The following is a 23,443-nucleotide window of genomic DNA, read 5'->3' as shown; positions in this document are numbered from 1 at the left end:
GGTGTAGAGAATGATGTCCGCTGGGCGTGGGTTCGATCAATACTCTGGGAGTTCTCATTATCGTCTCCATGGACAACAAGTTCTGGTGTACCAAGTAGTAGTAGTAGTAGTAGTAGTAGTAGTGGTGGTGGTTGTGGTGGTGGTAGTAGTAGTAGTAGTAGTAGTAGTAGTAGTAGTAGTAGTAGAAGTAGTAGTAGTAGACTAGTAGTAGTAGAAGTAAGATCAGTAGTAGCAGTCGTAGTTGTTGTTCTTGTTGTAGTAGTAAATAATTAATTAATTAGTAGTAGTAGTAGTAAGAGTTGTAATGGTTGTGTTTGTATTTGTATTGAATTCTGATATAGAACACAATGATGCTGCTGCTAAAGATGATGATGATGAATATGATAATGCTGCTGCTGATTTTGATGATGATTATATGATGGGACTTTGGTATTATAAAATTTGTGAGGTTCAAATACAAAACCTGTTGGATAATAAAACTTCTCATTTTATGACAAAAGAGCTAGATTGTAGAGTAAAAAATAAGTATAAAATTCCCTAATAGGAAAGCTACCATTAAAGGACCATGACTTGTGGGCTTCATCAAAAGCAATGCATGAAACAGTTATATCTCTTTCAAATGCACTCAATATTGCTGTTCCAATTGATATGCTCAGAAATGCTTCTGGATGGGCATACACCAATGAGTACTTTCCTTCAGTTATTTCTTCTAAAGACACATTAACAACACTGTCGCCCTTAGCAGGAATTCCGGACGCTCCCCCTAAGATGTTCCCTCCCCAGACATTTCCCCCATTTTAGTTTTAGTGCTTACATTACCCCCCCCCCCCCCCCCACCCCACAATAAATTTATAATGGTTTGGTTGAAGTATAATCTTGATTTATTATCAAAATGATTTTTTTTGCTTATGTAATCTTATGTAATTAACTTTTAATATGAAGCAGCTTGTTTGTTGTTTTCTTTGGATTAATCATTCATTATTTTGTTAAACTGTTTAAGGAGTGCAGGTAAATCATTAGTAAGACGTGCATGTTGGTGTACTAGAGGAATACTAGAGGAATACATGGGATATTCTCAAAATCTTACACATGTTATTTTTTATATAATTAAATAGGATCAATTGATGAATTAATTCAGTTTGAGTCAACTTAGGCTGGGTTGTGGAACTATAGTTATTTGTTGTTTTTAATCCAATTAAATAGGGTACTATGTAACTGTCAAAGAAAATATGCATTCATTCGCATATAAGCCAAGTTTTGGATGTCACTGATATTTTCAATTTTACTAGTACCTAATTAAGACTAATTAAAACAGAATTGGACTTTCCTTGCAAAGTATTTATTATTAATAATAAAATAAGCTTATGTAATCAAAACATATTGATATTTTAAAAATTTAACTCAATGATATTAATAATATTTAAATTTGCCCCAAAAAACTAGGGCAGGTAGATAGGAAGATTTTTTTTTTGAAAACCAACAGTGTTGTCAGTGTAAAATATTTGTAAAGCTTCTTCAATTTCAGTTTTACATTTTATGACCTGCAACATATTCTATGCTACTTTATTTTACTATGGTAAGTCATTAAAGTGTTATTTATTTTTCAACTATATAATGTGCTAATCTCATATAATGAATTACTACCCCATTTAAAGATGACACCTAATCTAAATTCATTAATACAATAGTTATAATTGTTTTATTGTAACATACTATTCCACTAAAAAATGACCATCATAGAACATCAATGCTGTGCTTTTACTAAAATTTTCATTGATCTCAATTATTTAAAGAAAAAAAACTATCAGGCATTTATAAAAAAAATATATAATTAGGGTGTCAAAATTTAACAAACTGAACAAGTCAATTTGAACTTTTCTTGCAATGCAAATGGAGCCACTTGAAATACCAAATTGTTCTTATACTAGTCGGCAATATAGCTATGACATTGTGTCTATTCAATACATGCATCAGACACACCTTCTGAAACTTTTTAAGCGGTTTTGAAAACGCTATTTCATTGCAAACTTTCGTCAATAAAGGATACATGTTGTTGTACAACCGAAAGTGAAAGTACAGTTTAAAAAAAATGAATAAAGAGCGAAATTGTTGAAAACTTACGAAAATTTGAAATGATACTAACATAAGACCGTAAGACTGAACAAAATTATACTTAACTTTTAAATCATAACATGAAAGTTTACTTATAAAGCAAATTCTTCATTCATCCGCGGACTTCTTTGTGTCGTAGTCATAAATGCCTCCAAATGGAGGTGCGTGATGCGTCTAAGTATAGAGGTGACAATAACGTAGTGACGTCACCATCTATGTATAGAATGAGAAACCAGTCGAATTTTCATCCGGGCTATGTGCAAGCCAAGATATAAACGTGAAAACAGAAAAAAATGTCTCACAATTGGCGTTCTTACACAAACAAAATAAAACATTCGGAATTGGAAGATACTGAATGCATCGAGGCATTTTTTAAGAAAGAATCATCGAAAACCGTTATAACCCATCAGGATTCTGAGGTAATCAACATCGAACATTGTGGAAGTGAAAGTAGACAATCGGCAGCTGCTGCTCCTTCCCTTCCAATACTGTAGCAGATCAAGATCGTCAACCCATTCATCATGAAATTGAAATCACAAAATTGACATCGTCCCCCGGCCCCAGTACAGAAATATAGTTGAAAAATTTCCCATAATTAGATCTACACCTGCAACTTAATTAAGGACTTTGACTTTGATACGTGTTAAATGTGTTTAAGAACAAAAAGGACGGAGACAAGCCTCTTTTGATGAGTTATAGACATTGAAATGAACAGTTTTTATTTTTTCCCCTAATATGTCTCTTTCGCACTCTTTTTTCCCCTTTCACCCAGCGTCCAGCGTCTTCCCCTTTCTCTAAAAAAAACCCCTGGGCTAACACGATTTTAAGATTGATGCAAACAATCAAATCAAACCAATTAAATTAAATTAATTTAATGTGTCAAAGTGTTAGTTTTCCTAGACAGACAGACAATACTTTTTTTAGTAATTTTCTTTTTACTCCCATCGTCAACATAATATATTTTGTATATAACAATAAAAAATACATATATGTTGCTTTAAGGTAGGTGAAACTATGTAACAAAGTATATTTACATTTTTTTTTAGGGTAGGTGTACCCATTGAGCATAAAAAGCGCACAACAAATATATAATATATGTTATTTATTTTGTAAAGTCGCGATTAATTCCTGATGTTAAATTATATTATTAAAAGGACACCAGAAAATCTATTTATGGTGTTGTTTTTTTCCCGTTTGCCTGTTTGCATTTAAAAATAAAATATTTTGCCAATAATACTACCGAGTTTATAATGTGTGCATTGATGTAATCAGCTATGGTCAGATTACAGAATGATATAATTGTAAAATTTAGTTCAATGTTTTGGAAGACTTTTTTTACTTGACTTGCACAATGTACCTCGTCAACATCACAGTCATGTGGTTGATATTGATACGCGCCAGAAAACATATTTCACCAAACACGAGTATGAATAAATCAAATGTATATTGGGGTACATAAGATGAACAATGGGTAAATTACGTTATACGATTTAACAAATTTGATCTGATACTCAAAGATTCCTTAACACATAAACAAAGTGTTATTAGTTCAGACCCTGTTCTTTAGTTGCAGCAATTGTACATACTTAATAACAGATGGATTATGGATTATCATAGTGGTAGGTTAATATATGCTGTGTGCATGGAATCGATCTATTTATTGTTTGTTTTTATTCTTATTTGTTTGAGTACAGTACAACAACTTTTGGGATGTTTAAATATAAAATCTAAAAATGATCGTATACATATCAAAATATATTAAATAATGTATTTAATATAGATGTAGAGCGTGACAATAAATATCGTGCTCGATATCTCCCCTTTGATCGTGCCTTTCTTTTGCCTACCAGAGTAGGAGAAGTGCCCCCCCGGAGAACTGCCCCCCCAAAGATTTTTCACTGGGCGGAGAACTGCCCCCTCGCTGTTTTTTTATAGGGCGGAGAACTGCCCCCCTGCTGATTAATAAGGGGCGGAGAACTGCCCCCCTGTCAGAATTGATGAACCGGAGAAGTGCCCCCTAATAAAAGAAATTTCGCGGCGATATATAAAGCGAGTATTATAATGACAATAACGCCAGTAACTTTCTTGCTATTATGTCTGGAAATTGAGTGAAATTTCAAAAGTAATATAAAGTTGTACAAGTAATAAAAGTTATAAAACGGCAAAAAATACCTGCCTCGGCATGGACGTCGCCATCTTGATAATCACGGGATTTTCGTCTATGTGAACAAAGAAAAACAAATCACTTTTTGCTAATAAAAAGTTTTCGCGGCTGAATTATTTGATATTTTCCCCGTAATTAAAACAAACAATTAGCATGCAATTTAATCCATCCTTATGCAAGCTGAAAACAATAATTTATTTGTTTGTTTTCGCCAATTACGGATTTGGACGGTTCAATATAATAAACCCGTATGCGGCTTTATTCAAAGCTAACAAGTCCTTAACAATAAAGGTCGGTCCGGTCTACCAATTAAAAGATTAAAAGATCGCGGTGCTTATCGTTAACGGTAACAAGTTCTCTGCCTGCCTAATTAGCTGCTAATTAATGCAACTGTTACCGATTTTGTTTGTTGGCATGTCGACATGATCTGCTCAAAATGCAAACTGTTGCCGTAATATGTGTAATGTGTGTATTTATGTATGTTATTTTGTATGACACATGAATTAACTAAACAACATAAATAAATTGATTATAAATTCGACTTCACTCTACTTTTTTCTTCAAGTCAGCTAAATTAATGCTTTGCCTATTAATTTCCTTTTTTATACGTAAATTTACGTTTTTTTTCCATGGGTCAATACTATCTTTATAATGTAAATTAATTCCGATGTAACTTTTCCTCCATAAGTACTGAGTTGCACGTCTATATTTAGTTGCGACAGTTGGCCAGTATTAACACGCACGCGTTTCCTGTGTGGATCTCGACTATGTTTCGCGCTCTTATTAAAACACGACATTTACATGGCATTCATGTATAGTGAGTGGTGCAGATGCGCACCAAGTGCCTTAAACAGTATTATCACATGCCTCTAGACAATTTGTGTTATTCAGTTCGATAAATGGTAATATACTTGTACTGAAATTAAATTGTTACCGGATAAAATGTGTACGGCGATAACGTAAAATTACCCGTAAGTATTGTTTCACTACGTAACTAATAACTAATATGACACCGGGGGGGGGGGGGAGGGCAGTTCACCGCCCCTACAGATTTGATGGGGGGGGCAGATATCCGCCTACTAAATTCTGACAGGGGGGCAGTTCTCCGCCCCTACCGATTTGATGGGGGGGCACCTCTCCGCCACCTTTAAAATAAGGGGGCAGTTCTCCGGGGGGCAGTTCTCCGGGGGGGCGCTTCTCCGGATACCGCAAAAAATCTCAGTGTTATCAATATTTGCTGCCTCGGTGTCAAGGGTTGATTCCGTCCAGTTGGTCTCTCAAGTCTATGTCCGATCAGTCGTTCTATGCGGTCGATGCTGTCAGGTGTAAATCTAAATCGTGGTCGTATTTCTTCAGGGTCGTCAGTTTCAGTAAATCTGTCAATTCGTCGAAATTGTCTTGGTCGTCTAGCGTTCGGTATGTCAAAGTCAGCCATTTTGTCAGCGCGTTCTTCATTTGGATAAAGATAACCGACGTCAAATATCTTGGCTAAATCTTATCCAAAACTTAACCAGAACCTGAACCGTTTTGGATAACTATTTTTTTATACAATCGCTAACCAAAAAAGATATCCTAAAATTGAAAATAACCAAAAGTTATCCGCTGGATAAGAGTTATCCATATTTATACAATTGGCTGCCGGGCTTTATGCATCTGCGTAAAGTGTGGTCCCAGATTAACCTGTGATTATGAAAAAAGGATGAGGCTAATCAGGAATGACACTTTCCGTCTCCACCAGATTTTTGTTTAGAAGAGACCTCCTTGAAAAGATAATTCCATAACACGGGAAAGGGCCTCTTTCAGGTTTAGCCTGCCACCCTTCGAGGCCGTTCATTCTGGCGTCCAGTTCCCGCGACTCTACTGTGAGGCTGTGGTCTATTACCTCCCTAGTCCAACCAATTGAGATGAATATCCTTGCCGGGAAGTCCTGGTCGCAGGTGCTTGGAACTATAGGTAGCGTTTGGTTACATAGGTTTTTAAAAAAATCAAGATTTATCTGATTTATTGTGTTTTGAAAATATTTCTGAAGTTAATTAAATATCAAATTAACTCATATTAGTGAAAAAAAATAAGAAAAAATGATGTCTATTGGTGAATTTTTGAAATCTGCCATTATTATACCCCCACAAACGAAGTTAAGGGGGTATATAGGAGTGAACTTGTCTGTCTGTCGGTCGGTCGTTCTGTCGGTCCGATCTTCACCACACTTGTTCAGAAGTTGTTACTAGATAGTGTGTAGGTCAAGTTCAAACATGGGCCATGCCGGGTCAAAAACTAGGTCACGGGGTCACTAAGTGTGTTTTAAACCTCACCATGTTGTCCGCTCGAAGTTGTATCTTGATAATGTCTAGAGCAAGTTTGAATATGGGTCATGCCGGGTCAAAAACAAGGTCACAGGGTCACTTAGTGCGTTTTAAACATCACAATGTTGTCCGCTCTTGTATTCAAGTAGTTTGCATCTGATCTTCACCAAACTTGGTCAGAAGTTGTATCTAGATGATGTCGAGGTCAAGTTTGAATATGGGTCATGCCGGGTCAAAAACTAGGTCACGGGGTATTTGAGTGCGTTTTAAACATCACTATGTTGTCTGCTCTCTAATTCACATAGTTTTCATCCAATCCTCACCAAACTTGGTCACAAGTTTTATCTAAATGATCTCTAGGACAAGTTTGAACATGGGCCATTCCGTGCCTAAAACTAGGTCACAGGGTCACTTAGTGCGTTTTTTAACATTCAGCATGGTGTTCGCTCTCTAATTCAAGTAGTTTACATCCGATCTTCACCAAACTTGGTCAGAAGATTTATGGCAAGTTAGAACATGGGCCCATCTGGGTCAAAAACTAGGTCAAGGTGTCACTTAGTGCGTTTTAAAAATTGAGCATGGTGTCCGCGGTTTTTTGTGAATACGACATGCAAAATATTATGTGTCAATGTGGCATGTGGGGGTATTTGTCATGTCTGTGACAAAGCTCTAGTTCTTAATTTGCAACCACATCCAAGGTAAATTTAAAAAAAAAGCTTCATGCATGTGCATTGTGTCTCCCCAGGGCAGCCTGTGCACATGCTAATCAGGGACACACTTTCTGCATGATACAATTTTAGTTGTAGAAGAGACTTTCTTTAACAAAAATTCATTAAATGCGGAAAGTGTAGTCCCAGATTACCTTGTGCAGACTGCACATTCTAATCTGAGACGCCACTATAAGGACATGCGCAAACCCCAATATCCCAGAGAGCTGCTGATATGCTCTGTATATTTCAGAGTGTGCCATGCAGGAAGGCACTGACCCCATTCTGACCGGCAAGGTTTCCAGGGAGCTGAGGTCCCAGGCAGAGAGCCACCCACAGGACACACGCAATAGGGTCCTCAGGACCTTCTCTAAGTTCTTCCTGGTACTTGTATTTTAGCCACATTCAGGGAAAACTGGGCAAAATGCATTAGATTAGCCCTTTGCATGCTGGGTAATTTGTCGTCTGCTAAAATTTTGTCTGCTGAATTTCTAAAATTAGCATTTTCTTTCTTTTTTTTTCGAAGAATACTATCAGAATAGCAAACAGTTTGGATCCTGATGAGACACCACGTTCTGTTGCGTCTCATCTGGATCCAAACTGTTTGCAAAGGCCTTTAAAATTCGGTTCCAGCACTGAAAGAGTAAGCCTGTGCAGAATTTTACATGAAATTATGTGTGTTGTCAAAAAATACTTTATTGGGGACACGTTCTTGTGTATATTTCCGATTTTAAAAATAAAATAAGGCATTTGCTATGGTAATTTTCTTATGTGTTTGTGTTTAATTCGTGGGTTGGTCTACCCACAAAATCAACGAATATTTATGTCCCAAAAAAATCATAATGATTTTATTTTTTGAGTAGGGTAAGGTATGTGTAACATTTTCATCTTGAGATATAAAGTAAGTTTTTTTAAATTTTGATTTGCTAAAAAAGTAACACCAGTTTTTCAACATTTTAGGAAATTGTTTCTGAAAGATGTGTTGCCTTAATAATCACTGGTATATTTCAATATCCACATACAGGAATTTAAAGGGTGTGTTGATCTGTGCCATGTAAGGTAATGGCAAATGACATTTTGCCTTATATGAAAGCCATGTTGTGGGAAAATTGTGCGTTATTCATGTGTGTGGAGTGTCGTCCCAGATTAACCTATGCAGTGTGTTTATGCTTATCAGGGACACATTTCATTTTTACATAATTTAATTTAAGTTAAAGAAAGTTTTTTTCTAACGGAAAGTGTTGTCACTTATTAGTCTGTGCTGTCTGCTTAGGCTTATCTGGGGCAACACTTTATGCAATTGCATTAAGCCCTGTTTTCACAGAGCACACCTCGTTTGATTCCAGGCACCTGCAGGCAGTGATAATCTGTGGGAGCTGGTTTCAGTAGTGAAGGGAATGGACGACACAATGTTGTCAGAAAACTACAGCAAAGGAATCATGCATGCCAAGCATCTGGTGAAGTTTGGCTCTGTAAGGCCTTGTCAATTCTTAATTGTTAGATGAAACAAATGAATGAAAAGTCATGTGTACATTATTGGTTGAATGGTGTGTTATTGATATCATGGTATTTGTTTAATAAGTATTCAGTTGACAAACTGTATTTAAATGTTTGTATGCTAAATGACAATTTATTTTTCGATTTTAAAATTATATGCATGAGTTCAAGTGGTTCCTGCTTAGTGGCATTTCTTTGTGACCATAGTGATCTACAGTCTGTAAAGTATTTCCCATACTCCTTGTTTAATTACTTGGTAGAGTGATCACAAAGAAGTACATTGAATGATTGCTTCAATTTGTATTGAGTATGCAATTTTGAAATATGGATTTCCTTGGATGCCCTTTTCTTATTTATCAATTACACACTTAAGGGAAGGTGATGAATATCAACTGAAAATAAGGTTAAATTGCATCTTGTTATGTTGACAAGCAATTATTATGGGATGTAAATTGTTTTTAATCTCTGTTGCCACCATCTGAATCACATTATAAAATCATAAAAATCATCTCCAGTCCAACTATTCTATACTATTTGTTAACAGCCTCAACTAAAATGTAGTGGATATTGATTTTAGCCTGGCTCTCAGAAAACTTGGCTTAATGCATGTCCTTAAAGTATCCTCCCAGATTAGCCTGTGCAGTCCACCTTCTGTGGGCTCTCCCTCAAAAGAGACTTCCTTAAAATGAAAAATGCCATTAACTGCCCGAAAGTATTGTCCTTGATAAGCTTGTGCAGACTGCACAGGCTTATCTGGGACAACACTTTATGCACATGTGTAAGCCCCATTTCCCAGCTCATATTGATATTAGAATGCTATCATTCCTCAGTCAGAAGCCCAGCAACTTGAGATGGCAAAGCTCACAAAGTTTGGCGGTGGGGTGGGGTCGGGTTCAAAAGACGAGCGTCTGCGTCAGGCGGCTATGTTGCACCTGAAGACGGGGAATGTGCAGCGCTACTGCGAGCTGCTTGTTGAGCTAGGGGACTGGGAGAGGGCACTCGCTGTGGCTCCGGGGGTGTCATATTCTTACTGGAAAGGGCTGAGCAAAAGGTAAAGGGTTTGGTTTTTTTGCTAGTTATAAGTGTTACATAATATTAAATTAATATGTATACTGCTTATTTCGTAGAACCTTTTAGCGGGTCTTGTAATATTTACAGCATTATGTATAAGAGAAATTAACCTTTTTCGTTTTGTTTTTTTCCATATTTTTTTGCAATCATTTGTGAAAGTGATATTTATTTAAAATGATACAAAATATTTTGTTACTGGTAAAGAAATTTAGAATGGTTATTTAGTTTAATATTTAAGCCTGGCTCTGGGAAAATGAGGCTTTATTCATGTGGGTAAAGTGTGGTTCCAGATTAGCCTGTGAAGTCTTCACAGGCTAATCAGGGATGACACTTTCCACCTAAACAGGATATTTGTTCAGAAGGGACATACTTTAAAATGGAAAGTGTCATCCCTGATTAGCCTGTGCAGACTGCACAGGCTAATCTGGGAGGACACTTTAAGCGCATGCATTAAGCCTGCTTTCCCAGAGTTTGATTCTTTTATTACTTATGAACATATGTCATTCGTGCATTAAAAGGTATGCGAAGTACCTGATGGCAGAAGAGAGTGACTCTGCAGCAGTGTTCTGCACCGCCGTTGGTGACACGGACGCGCTAGTGCAGTTCTTCACGTCAAGGGGTCAGATGTCAGATGCGGTGCTAGCGGCCCAGGTGGCCTGTGAGGGACTGACCCCTGGTCAGCACCAGTGTCCAAGTACGGGTCATCTGAACGGACAGCAGACGCCACAAGGGAAGGCAAATGGGTAGGGAAACCTTTAAAAAACACTCACACAAACTGTATAGAAAATAAAGGAACCATATTTTAACTTTTTAAATTTTTGTACTGCAGTAGAATTGCAATAACTTGAGATGGCAATTTCTCGAAAACTGGCGATTACTTGAGCATTAAAGGAAGTCCCTTACATTTTCCTTTAATTTATATATAAAAATACCCGCAATAACTCAAACATGCTATTTTTGATAACTCAAGGTTGTATTCTGATCCCTGAAAGGCATTTCACACCTATTTTACTGGCAATTATTCAAAGACACTTTCTCGTCTGGTCAGTGCTAAAAGTATTCGAGTTGTGAAAACAGCGCAATCAAGCAGACAGAAAACGCGTGATAAGTTGTGAAGTGAGTCGCAGTTTTAGAAACACTGCGAATTGTCATCCTTTGAGATGCAGATTAAAGCTACACAGTTTTAATGATAATTAAATAAATACCAGCAATCGATAATTATGATAAAATGTATGGTATAAAAGAGAGCGTAGCAGATAATACATCAGAATCTCTTAATTGAATTCCTTCTGGTCATGTGCGCTGCATCATGGCAACACAGAAAGAAAATAGTCTTACAAATTGTCAAACTCCTGAGCAATCTAGTGAAGATTATATATGTGTTATGTGTGTATGTTGATTAAATTAAATGAAAGAACGATCATTCTTATTGCTTAGTTTAGTATACTGTAACCTTAAACGATTTTTCTTTTCCAAGCACCGTCTTAAATGTAAATAAAGCATTTGGGGTCACAAGTTAAGCATCAACAACCGAAACATTGGAAACAAATAAAACCATTGATTACTCGAAACGTGCGATTACTCAAGCATGGAGGTCAGTCCCATGCTACCTCGAGTTATCGCAGTTTTACTGTAATCACTTTGAATTTTAGACGTCACTGCATGTTGGGTTATTTTATGTGTATGAAATGTTAATTCAATATAATAACAATTTTATTTCAACAACCAAAAATTTAATAATAGTTTCTGCACCGTCTGCCTGTCAGTCTGAAGCACTTTTTAGTTTCTGAAGCTAATTCAACCAGTTTTCAGTTATCATCACCAAACTTTCTGTTAATTTGTATAAGATGGAAGCTAAGTTTAATGATCAGCCGTCTCACTGTGTTTGTCTGTTACAGACTTCTGTTGAAGGCGATAGATTACTGGTCCGCCTGGCAAATGAGTAACGGATCTCCAGTGGCCGGGGCTTGCTGCTGTTTAGCTGCGGATGACAAACAGGTACATGGTTTTGTGGATATACGTTGGGAAACAGTAAAATAATAAGCCTTGCTGTGGGCAAATGGGGCTTAACCCATTTATGCCTAGTGGACTTTCCCATCCTTCTAAATTGGATCAATTTATTTCCAAAATGAGGGATGTCTAGTATATTTATACCCCCACAAACGAAGTTTAGGGGGGTATATAGGAGTGAACTTGTCTGTCGGTCGGTCTGTCGGTCCGTATTAAGTGTCTGCTCTCTAATTCAAGTAGTTTTCATCCGATCTTCACCAAACTTGGTCAGAAGTTGTATCTAGATGATGTCTAGGCCAAGTTTAAACATGGGCCTGGCCAGGTCAAAAACTAGGTCACGGGGTCACTTAGTGCATTTTAAACATTCAGCATGTTGTCCGCTCTCTAATTCAAGTAGTTTTCATCCGATCTTCACCAAACTTGGTCAGAAGTTGTATCTACATGATGTCTAGGCCAAGTTCGAAAATGGGCCTTGCCGGGTCAAAAACTAGGTCACGAGGTCACTTAGTGCGTTTTAATTATTCAGAATGTTGTCCGCTCTCTAATTCAAGTAGTTCTCATCCGATGTTTGTTCACCAAACTTGGTCAGAAGTTGTATCTACATGATGTCTAGGCCAAGTTCGAACATGTGCCATGCCAGGTCACAAACTAGGTCACAAGGTCACTTAGTGCGTTTTAAACATTCACTATGTTGTCCGCTCTCTAATTCAAGTAGTTTTCATCCGATCTTAACCAAACTTGGTCAGAAGTTTTATCTAGATTATCTTAAGGCCAAGTTTGAACATGGGCCTTGCCAGGTTAAAAACAAGGTCAGAGGGTCACTTAGTGTGTTTTTTAACTTATTCAAGTAGTTTTCATCTGATCTTCACCAAACTTGGTCAGAAGTTTTATCTAGATGATCTGAAGACCAAGTTCGAAAATGGGCCATGCCAGATCAAAAACTAGGTCACAGGGTCACTTAGTAAGTTTACACATTGAGCATGGTGTCCGCTCTCTATTTCAAGTAGTTTAAATCCGATCTTCACCACACTTGGTCAGAAGTTGTAACTAGATGATGTGTAGGTCAAGTTCGAACATGGGCCATGGCGGGTCAAAAACTAGGTCACGGGGTCACTTAGTGTGTTTAAACCTCACCATGTTGTCCGCTCTCTTATTCAAGTAGTTTTCATCCAATCTTCACTAAAATTGGTCAGAAGTTGTATCTTTATAATGTCTATGGCAAGTTTGAGTATGGGTCATGCCGGGTAAAAGACAAGGTCACGGGGTCACTTAGTGCGTTTTAAACATTACAATGTTGTCCGCTCTCTAATTCAAGTAGTTTTCATCCAATCTTCACCAAACTTGGTCAGAAGTTGTATCTAGATGATGTCTAGGTCAAGTTTGAATATGGGTCATGCCTGGTCAAAAACTAGGTCACAGGGTCACTTAGTGCGTTTTTTAACATTCAGCATGGTGTCTGCTCTCTAATTCAAGTAGTTAACATCTGATCTTCACTAAACTTGGTAAGAAGTTTTATGGAGATGATCTTAAGGCCAAGTTAGAACATGGGCCTTTCTGGGTCAAAAACTAGGTCAAGGGGACACTTAGTGCGTTTTAAAAATTGAGCATGGTGTCCGCTGTTTTTTGTGAAGACGACATGCAAAATATTGTGTGTCAATGCGGCATGTGGGGGTATTCGTCATGTCTGTGACAAAGCTCTAGTTATTTCTATATTTAGAATATTTCTTAGAGAAATTCCTTCAAGCAAACAGCGTAGACCCAGATGAGACGCCGCATCATGCAAAGTCCTTTTCTAGACGCTAGGCATAAATGGGTTAATGTATGTGCATTCAGTGTCGTCCCAGATTTGCCTTTGCAGTCTGCACAACGTAATTAGGGACACTTTATGGTATTTTGGTTTTATGGCAGTCACTTCTAATAGAAAATCAAGTTAAGGCAGAAATTGTTGTCCCTGATTAGCCTGTGTGGACTGCACAGGCCAATCTGGGACAACACTTAGTGCACATGCATTTAGCCGTAATTTCTCAGTGTGGTTCAAATAGTTCGTGAAAGCAAAAAAGGCTATCATAATAATGCCAAGAACACCTTTACAGTGGAACAACTGAAAATAGTTCAAGTTTACTTTGTATGCATTATGTCAATATTTAATTTGATCACATGCTATACCCTGTTTCTCCTGTAATACAACCATTACATATTTTTAGCTCACCTGAGCACAACGTGCTCATGGTGAGCTTTTGTGATCGCCTTTTGTCCGTCGTGCGTTGTGCGTTGTCTGCCGTCAACATTTTGCCTTGTGAACACTCTAGAGGCCACATTTATTGTCTGATCTTCATGAAACTTGGTCTGAACATTTGTCCCATTGATGCCTTGACTGAGTTCGAAACTGGGTCATGCTGGGTCAAAAACTAGGTCACTAGGTCAAAAAAAAAGAAAAACCATGTGAACACTGTAGAAGTCACATTTGATGCCCAATCTTCACGTTATTTTGTCAAAATGTTTGTCTAAATGATATGTTGGTTAAGTTCAAAAATGGTTCCGGTCCATTCAAAAACATGGCCGCCAGGGGGCGGGGCAATATTCCTTATATGGCTTTAGAGAAACCTTGTGAACACTCTAGAAGTCACAATTTTTGCCCAATCATCATGAAACTTGGTCAAAACATTGGTTTCATTGATATCTTGGATAAGTTCGAAAATGGCCCAGATCGGTGAAAAAACATGGCCACCAGAAGGTGGGGAAGTTTTCTCTATATGTATATAGTGTGAAAACATGTGAACACTCTAGAATTCACATTTTTGGTCCAATGTTCATGAAATTTGGTCAGAACATGTGTTTTCTGGATATGACGATTGAGTTCAAAAATGGTTTGGACCGGTAAAAAAGCATGGCCGCTGGGGGGGGGGGGTCATTTTCCTTATATTTATATGGTAAAAACAGCTTGTGAACACATAAGTTTAGCATGTCAAGGGAAGTAACTGCAAAATGGCTTTGAAAAATTATGTTGAATTGACAGAGTTGTCTTCCTTTTTAGCTCATCTATTTTTATTTTTTTTAATTATGAGCTATTGTCATCACCTTGGCGTCAGCGTCGGCGTCCGGTTAAGTTTTGCGTTTAGGTCCACTTTTCTCAGAAAGTATCAATGCTATTGCATTCATACTTGGTACACTTACTTACTATCATTAGGGGACTGGGCAGGCAAAGTTAGATAACTATGGCGTGCATTTTGACAGAATTATGTGCCCTTTTTATACTTAGAAAATTGAAAATTTTGGTTAAGTTTTGTGTTTAGGTCCATTTTATTCCTTAAGTATCAAAGCTATTGCTTTCATACTTGCAACACTTACTAACTATCATAAGGGGACTGTGCAGGCAAAGTTATGTAACTCTGACTGGCATTTTGACAGAATTATATGCGCTTTTTATACTTAGAAAATTTAAAATTTGGTTAAGTTTTGTGTTTAGGTCCACTTTATTCCTACAGTATCAAAGCTATTGCTTTCATACTTGCAACACTTATTAACTATCATAAGGGGACTGTGCAGGCAAAGTGATGTAACTCTGACTGGCATTTGGACAGAATTATGGGCCCTTTATACTTAGAAAATTGAAAATTTGGTTAAGTTTTGTGTTTTGGTCCACTGTACCCCTAAAGTATTATAGATATTGCTTTCATACTTGGAACACTTGCAAACTATCATAAGGGGACAGTAAAAGGACAAATTGCATAACTCTGGTTGTCATTTTTACAGAATTATGACCCTTTTTTGACTTAGTAACTTTGAATATATGGTTAAATTTTGTGTTTCGATCCACTTTACTTCTAAAGTATCAAGGCTATTGCTTTCAAACTTCAAATACTTTCATGCTATCATGAGGTTACTGTACCTGGCAAGTTGAATTTTACCTTGACCTTTGAATGACCTTGACTCTCAAGGTCAAATTATTAAATTTTGCAATTTTGCTAAAACTGCCATAACTTCTTTATTTATGATTAGATTTGATTGATACTTTGACAAAACAACTCTTACCTAACATACCACAATAGACTCCACCCAAACCATCCCCCACGCCCTCCCCCCCCCCCAATTTTTTTTCACATCTCACAAATAACCACCACACCCTTACACTATACCCCACCCCCCCCCCACCCCACCCCAACCCCCGAATTGTTTAAAAAAAAATTGCATTTTTTTTCCCGCATTTTTGGAAGATGTAATAAATGACCACACCCCCACACTATACACCCCTCTTCACTCCACCCCTCCCTCCTTTGTGATTGAAATTGAGAATCCCTTCACCTTTAAAAAGAAAATAGATGAGCGGTCTGCACCCCCAAGGCGGCGCTCTTGTTAAAATATTTTTTTAAGCACAAGAAGATTAAGTTGAATTAATTATTAATGATAGTTTTACATTCTGGAAGATAGCAAACTTTTGAATAAAGACGAATTTCATAAAATGCAGCAAAGACAAATTAGCGCCCCGAGCCGATGGTGACAAAGATATTTCGTACATATTTTCCTACAATAACCAAAGATTTCGTCTTTTTATTAGGATCAGAGTTAGTGTTCGTGTGTCGTATGAATAGACATCGCTGCAGGAATTTATAAACAACCATTAAAATAAATTAAGATTCACATCATACATGCATGATATACATTCTGGCAAATTCGACTGTACAGACATTTTCAATTTCAGAATGAAATATCTGGCTTATTTGGCATTTTTCAATGCATGTTCTTCTTAACTTGAAAAAAAAATTATATTGAAATGTATGACCTTGTTTACACTCTAGAGGTCACATTTATTTTCTGATTATCATGAAACTTAGTCTGAAGATTTGTCCCAATGATATCTTGGATGAGTTCGAAAATGGTTTTGTTTCTTTGAAAACATGGCCACCAGGGGCGGGGCATTTTTCCTTATATGGCTTTAGTAAAACCTTGTTAACACTCTAGAGGCCACATTTATTGTCCAATCTTCATGAAGTTTGGTCAGAAGATTGGTCTCAATGATATCTTGGATGAGTTCGAAAATAATTATGTTTGCTTGAAAAACATGGCTTCCAAGGGGCAGGGCATTTTTCCTTATACGGCTATAGTAAAATCTTCTTAACACTCTAGAGGCCACATTTACTGTCCGATCTTAATGAAACTTGGTAAGAAGATTCATCCTGATGATATCTTGAACGTGTTCAAAAATGATACCGGTTGGTTAAAAAACATGGCTGCCAGGGAGCGGGGCATTTTTCCTTATATGGCTATAGTAAAATCTTGTTAACACTGTAGAGGTTTATTTTTTGATCTTCATGAAACTTGGTCAGAAGATTTGTCCCAATAATATCTTGTTATCTCAGGTCAGCGACTTTGGGCCTTTCAGGCCCTCTTGTTTTAAATTACACATGTGTGTAATACATCATTTTTAAGCGTTTTCATTGGCTTAATTTTGGTTTATTGCATTTTGTTATTTTGCTGAAATGACGTTGCAAGGTCAAATGACGTCACGAAATGTAAACAACATTCGGGATTTATCATTGTGTTTGCTTTAATATTTAATTTGCTCATTTAAATGCATGTGATAAAAAAGATCTGACACTCGTCATATCATATACCATAGTTTATTAAACTCGTCCAGGAAATTAGTAAGTAAGCTCGCCAAAGGCTCGCTTACTAAAAAATTCCTGAACTCGTTTAATACAAATAGGGAATGATATGACAACTTGTGCCAGATCCTATATATATCGTAGAATGTGCATAAAGATCTTTGTTACCTCAGCCTTTCTTTTATATTGTTTTCAACGCTAATAATTGGTAACTAATTCTTTGTCAGGTCACACTGGAGTAGTGGATATGGTGTCCGTCCATTGACTATGAGGTCATGGGTTCAATACCCACTGTGGGAGAGTTCTTTAGATCTCCCCTCAAAACACCAAATAAACTGCTACTTAAGAGTGTTTCAATAAGTCATAGGCTGAAGATGCAATCGAGCTTAAATGGATAGGTTTAAATTAACTAATTATTTGATAGTCTTTTCTGACATGCACTTTATTTAAATTTTAAGCCTTTTTAAGGTTTAAATTAACTAATTATTTGATAGTCTTCTCGTACATGCTCTTTATTTAAATTTTAAGCCTTTTTAAGGTTTAAATTAACTAATTATTTGATAGTCTTCTCTGACATGCACTTTATTTAAAATTTGAGCATTTTTAAGGTGTAGCAGTAAAAGTATTCAAATCTTTTTCTGCCAGGGAGCTCTATGCAGGCTAATTCAGGGTAATGAACTAGAGCTTGCAGTTGCCATGGGAACTGTTCTTGGCGTCCATGACTCCGTGATGTCAGTCGCTATGGAGATGTTGTCACGGCGATGCGAGCGCCTCAGCAAGTGGTACCTGGCCATCGACCTGTTACTGCAGACGCCAGACAGCCGAGTGGCACTGGCTCAGTGTTGTGCTCGATACTCTGGCTCAGTGAATGAACGAAATACATTGCTGGAAAGGGTAGGTGCTTTATACTGATGAGTCTCCCTCTGGGGAAAGGAGGTAAAATGTATGTGCGTAAAGTGTCGCTCAGATAAGCCTGTGCAGTCCGCACTGGTTAATCAGGAATGACACTTTCTGACTAAAATAAATTTTTGGTAAGTAGAGACGAAAAAATCCATTAAAGCGGAAAGTCTTGTCCCTGATTAGCCTGTGCAGACTGTACAGGCTTCTCTGGGACAACAATTTATGCACACGCATGAAGCCCTCTTTTACCAGAGCAAGGCTGACTTTGTGCACCAATAGATTGTAACCTTTAATATGTAGATTGTAACCTATAATAGGAGTTTATTATTTTCTTAATTGTTAACAGGTTTGAAGGCCATGACATATAACTTGTGTTGAGGTTGTTAATGAAATCCCTTCTATGGCCATTCTGTCCCTATTGCTGATCCAAAAAGGACAGTGGGCAGTTATTGATATAATCATGTGCACTTAGTACTGTTACAACAGCTCACCCAGGAATGTGGGAGTTGGTAAACTGAGCACCTTGGTATGACTGAAATTCTGTTGAAAACGGTCAAAGATCCAACAAACACACATACAAATGTTAACAGTCTTAAACAGCATATAAGTGTCTCATAAACTAACAGTAGTGGATTTCTGTTGTAAAGATAAAATTATTTTCATATACATTACATGCATTTGATTGGCCTTAATATGTTCTGCTAAATCACTGACATTTTGTATAAAAACATAAGTCAGGCCACTAAGAATATGTATATACTCGATCATTGAAGAAACTTTCACACAATAGATGTTCATATTATTTATGTTAAAGATACACACATAATTGAAAAAAAATGCATTGGCTTTATGAAAAACGTGAAGCAAAAAAAACTGCTATATGCAAACATCTTAAAACCAGACCAGCCTGCAAGTTACTGGCAGTCTGTTCAGGTTTTATGCGGTTTGCTGCTGAGCAGTACCTAAGATATGGAAATCAAGCATTTAAAACTTGAATCTAGAAAGAAAAGTCTTGAATTTTATTTTCAAAGTGACTACACATGCACCAAAATGCATATCTGAGTGGACAAGGTTAAACAGAAAACTGTTAAATTTGAATATTATATAAGTTTGTGTTGTTATAATCCTCTATGATTTCAGGCCAACCTGCCCCCAGTCACTGACTGCTTCCAAGAGGCCCAGAGATTGAAGCGTCAGAGTGACGTGTTTGAATGTGTCCTCTACTTCCTGCTCTCCGATTCACCCGAGGCCGGAATAGAGCTCGGACTTGAGCATGTGAAAAGTGAGGAATGTTTGTAGAGCGTTCTTCTTCTCCATATACCATCACATTTGAGTCATGTTTTGGGAAAACTGATCTAAATGCATGTGCATTAATTGTTGTCCCTGATTAGCCTGTGCAGTCCACACAGGCTGCAATCTGGGAAGACACTTTCCCCCGAGAATGGATTTTTGCTAAGAAGATAATTTCTTTAAACAAAAAATATCATAAAAGTGGGATGTGTTGTCCCTGATTAGCACGTGTGGATTTCACAGGCTTATCTGGGACGACACTTTACAAACATGCATTAAGCCCTGTTTTCTCAGAGTGAGGCTCAAATATAATAATGTGTTTTGTGTTTTAAGTGAATTGGCGGTGTTTGTTAAGGAGTCTCATATCAGGAGTATTGTACAAAGTTGAAATTGTTTTGTGCAGTATAAAAGTTTATATGTCTGCTTATATGGGACATCAATTTGATACCAACTGTATCCAAAACTTAAATTGATCATGACTGGCAGATTACCCCTATTGATTTTGAGGTCACTAGGTCAAAGGTCAAGGTCACAGTGACCAAACGTATTCACACAATGGCTGCCACTACAACTGACAGCCCATATTTCATTCATTGTATGTGTATGTCCAAAAACTTTAACCTTGGTTAAAGTTCCTTGGTTAAAGTTTGATAACTTTTGAAATATTGAAGATATTAACTTCATATTTGGCATGCATTGAAGATAGCAACTTAATATTTGGCATGCACGTGTATCTCACTGAGCTGCACATTTTGAGTGGTGAAAAGTCAAGGTCAAGGTCATCCTTCAAGGTCAAAGGTCAAATATTGTATTTTTCTTTCCTAAAAACTTTAACCCATTTATGCCTAGTGGACTCTTACATCCAGCTAAATTGGATCAATTTATCATGACTGGCAGATAACCCCTATTGATTTTCAGGTCACTAGGTCAAAGGTCAAGGTAACTGTGAGGTCAAAGGTCAAGGTAACTGTGACAAAAAACGTATTCACACAATGGCTTCCACTACAACTGACAGCCCATATGGGGGGCATGCATGTTTTACAAACAGCCCTTGTTTAAAAAGAGCAATATCGAAGCAATAAGTCCAGAATGATTTCCCCTTAAATATGATAAAATTTTGAAATCCCGCTTGTTTATAGAGCTGCAACGATTCACCAACAGCTCGATTCGATTTCGATTTCAGACACTCGGATACCGATTTTCTAGATTCGATTCATCTTCAGACCTAGTTTTATCATATATTCACTCTTCTGCCTCAAAATAAACATTTCTGTTCAAAAGTATCGCATACCTAGATATCTTGGGCATTTGTCAAATTGTGTGTTTGTTTTATATAGTTTGGTTGGTTCAACAGTGTTTTAAAAACTGTTGAAAGTGTGTAAAATTAACATTTGTAAGGAATATTTTGCAAGAAACTGCCAATTGTCTTTCTAACTAATCAATATTTCAATAAAACACATAAAAAAGAATTGCAAATTAGGACTCAATTTTAATATAAAAAATCTTCTGACTAGAAGATTGTGTTGAATACACAATAATATAAAATTAAATAAATAATCATAAGAACATCTGGAATCAGTGGAGTGATAGTACTATCACTATTATACTTGTATTCAAAACCGCTACAAGCATGTCTACCATTAAGCCGTGACATCATCACCTGTTACCTGTAGGACAAAGCATATCTCTGATAAACTTAACAAATTCCCAACAGAAACAGAACTACTTTTCTGGCTGGCGACTTGAGTAGTTGCACTTGTGCTACCTCTTAGTCTTGCTAAATCAACGTTATGTTTGCATCCGTGAAGCACAGTTTACACTTTGCTTTGTCGGGAGGACTACCATCCCGAAACCCAAAATACTGCCACACTTTTGATTTTAGCTTCTTAGGCGCATCTGATAATTTCAATTTGTTGGCCACAACTTGTTCAGCCATTTTGACGCTTTTTCCGAAAGTAGACCGTAACGCGCTTATTGATTGGATGACTAAAGTAATAAGCAGCCAATCGCACGCGTCGTTATTACAGGTAAAGATTAAACCTACACCTTCCCGTATCAAATAGTCAGAATACAGCGAGCTTTACGTAGCTAAGTATATATATGTTTATATGTTAAAGAATAGAATCGAATTTGGTAGGTTTGGTATCGTAATCGAATCGACCCATTACGAACTGATTTTCGATGCATCGGATCGAATCGTTGCAGCTCTACTTGTTTACGCAATTAATTCCACAGTTTTCATCCAATTATTTCCAAATTTGCACAGTTTCTTTATATCAATGAGGACTTGAACCCTATTGAATATGAGCAGTATCGGAGAAATAAGTACACAATAATCTCCCCTTGAATTTGAGAAAATTTTCCTTGTTTGCGCGATTAAGTACACAGTTTCCATCTTATTCTTTCCAAACTTGCAGTGTTTATAGCAGTAGAGTGATTCAGGCCCTCATGGGCCTCTTGTTTAAAGGTTGTCCTTTCTTAACAAAAATCTGGTCTAGGCGAAAAGGATCATCCCTGATTAGTGCAAACTGAACAGGCTTTTCTTGGAGGACACTTTACGCAAATGCATGTAGGCCAGTGTTTTCAGAACGAGGCTTGTATTTCCAGATAGATTAGAGTCAGATTCATGGACGGCAGATGATGTGTTCCCATTGCTACATTTGCTAGGCAGTGTACGGACAGACAGTCTACAGGCTCACAGGTATTACACATGCTCACATTATGGTTGGGGGTGGGGGACAGAATTATCACAAAAGGCTGATCACTTGTTTTTACTAACTTTGTCTGCTCTATTTTTTATGCCCCCCTTCGAAGAAGATGGGGTATATTGTTTTGCACGTCGGTCCGTCTGTCTATCGGTCCGTCCGTTCATTAGATGGTTTCCAGATGATAACTCAAGAACGCTTAGGCCTAGGATCATGAAACTTTATAGGTACATTGGTCATGACTGGCAGAAGACTTCTATTGATTTTCAGGTCACTAGGTCAAAGGTCAAGGTCACAGTGACTCGAAATAGTAAAATGGTTTCCCGATGATAACTCAAGAATGCTTATGCTTAGGATCATGAAACTTCATAGGTACATTGATCATGACTGGCAGATGACCCCTATTGATTTTCAGGTCACTAGGACAAAGGTCAAGGTCACAGTGACTCAAAACAGTAAAATGGTTTCCTGATGATAACTCAAGAATAATTAGGCCTAGGATCATGAAACTTCATAGGGGCATTGATCATCACTGGAAGATGACCCCTATTGATTTTCAGGTCACTAGGTCAAAGGTCAAGGTCACAGTGACAAAAACCGTATTCACACAATGGCTGCTCCTACAACTGACAGCCCATATGGGGGGGAATGCATGTTTTACAACCAGCCCTTGTTTCCGGTTAAGTTTTGTTCAACCTTGTTTATCATTTATTGTGTCCTAGCTTTGATACCAAGATGAGTGGTTTCATCTCAAAATCTTTCAGTGTCTAATATTGCAACTATTTAAATGTATTTTTATTATGCCCTCGAAGGTGAGCATATAGTGATCGCATTTCCGTCTGTCTGTCTGTCTGTAACACATTGCGTTTAGGTTTCGAAAAATGCTCATAACTTCTATGTCCCTTCAGATGTAACCTTTATATTTGGTATGCATGTGTTTATTGACAAGGCATTTCCATACCATATGCACACAAGTTTTTACCTCTTTGACCTTGAACTTAGGGTCCACGTTTAGTAGGTTTCGAAAAAGCATTTTTCGGGGGAATATGTCATCCTATGGTGACAGCTCTTGTTCTATTTA

At 37.3% G+C, this 23,443-nt stretch overlaps 2 protein-coding genes across 26 annotated transcripts in view; one reads left to right on the top strand and one right to left on the bottom strand.

Moving 5' to 3' along the window:
* The window catches only part of LOC127875987 (TBC1 domain family member 1-like), a 277,043-nt gene that overhangs the window by 125,825 nt on the left and 127,775 nt on the right, over positions 1-23,443 (bottom strand). The gene's annotated exons all lie outside the window — the stretch shown is intronic.
* The window catches only part of LOC127875989 (WD repeat-containing protein 17-like), a 245,600-nt gene that overhangs the window by 211,330 nt on the left and 10,827 nt on the right, over positions 1-23,443 (top strand). For all 5 annotated transcript variants that reach the window (XM_052420798.1, XM_052420800.1, XM_052420797.1 and 2 more), the window contains 9 exons: positions 6,080-6,229; positions 7,540-7,670; positions 8,633-8,758; positions 9,614-9,834; positions 10,373-10,597; positions 11,753-11,852; positions 18,113-18,361; positions 19,508-19,649; positions 22,265-22,358. In XM_052420798.1, coding sequence (XP_052276758.1) covers positions 6,080-6,229; positions 7,540-7,670; positions 8,633-8,758; positions 9,614-9,834; positions 10,373-10,597; positions 11,753-11,852; positions 18,113-18,361; positions 19,508-19,649; positions 22,265-22,358 — 1,438 coding nt within the window. The remainder of the gene's footprint in view (positions 1-6,079; positions 6,230-7,539; positions 7,671-8,632; positions 8,759-9,613; positions 9,835-10,372; positions 10,598-11,752; positions 11,853-18,112; positions 18,362-19,507; positions 19,650-22,264; positions 22,359-23,443) is intronic.

The sequence above is a fragment of the Dreissena polymorpha genome, chromosome 4, assembly GCF_020536995.1.
Source record: "Dreissena polymorpha isolate Duluth1 chromosome 4, UMN_Dpol_1.0, whole genome shotgun sequence".
Classification (NCBI taxonomy): Eukaryota; Metazoa; Mollusca; class Bivalvia; order Myida; family Dreissenidae; genus Dreissena; species Dreissena polymorpha.
The sequence above is the reverse complement of the archived record's forward strand: the minus strand, read 5'-3'. Positions and strand labels throughout refer to the sequence as shown.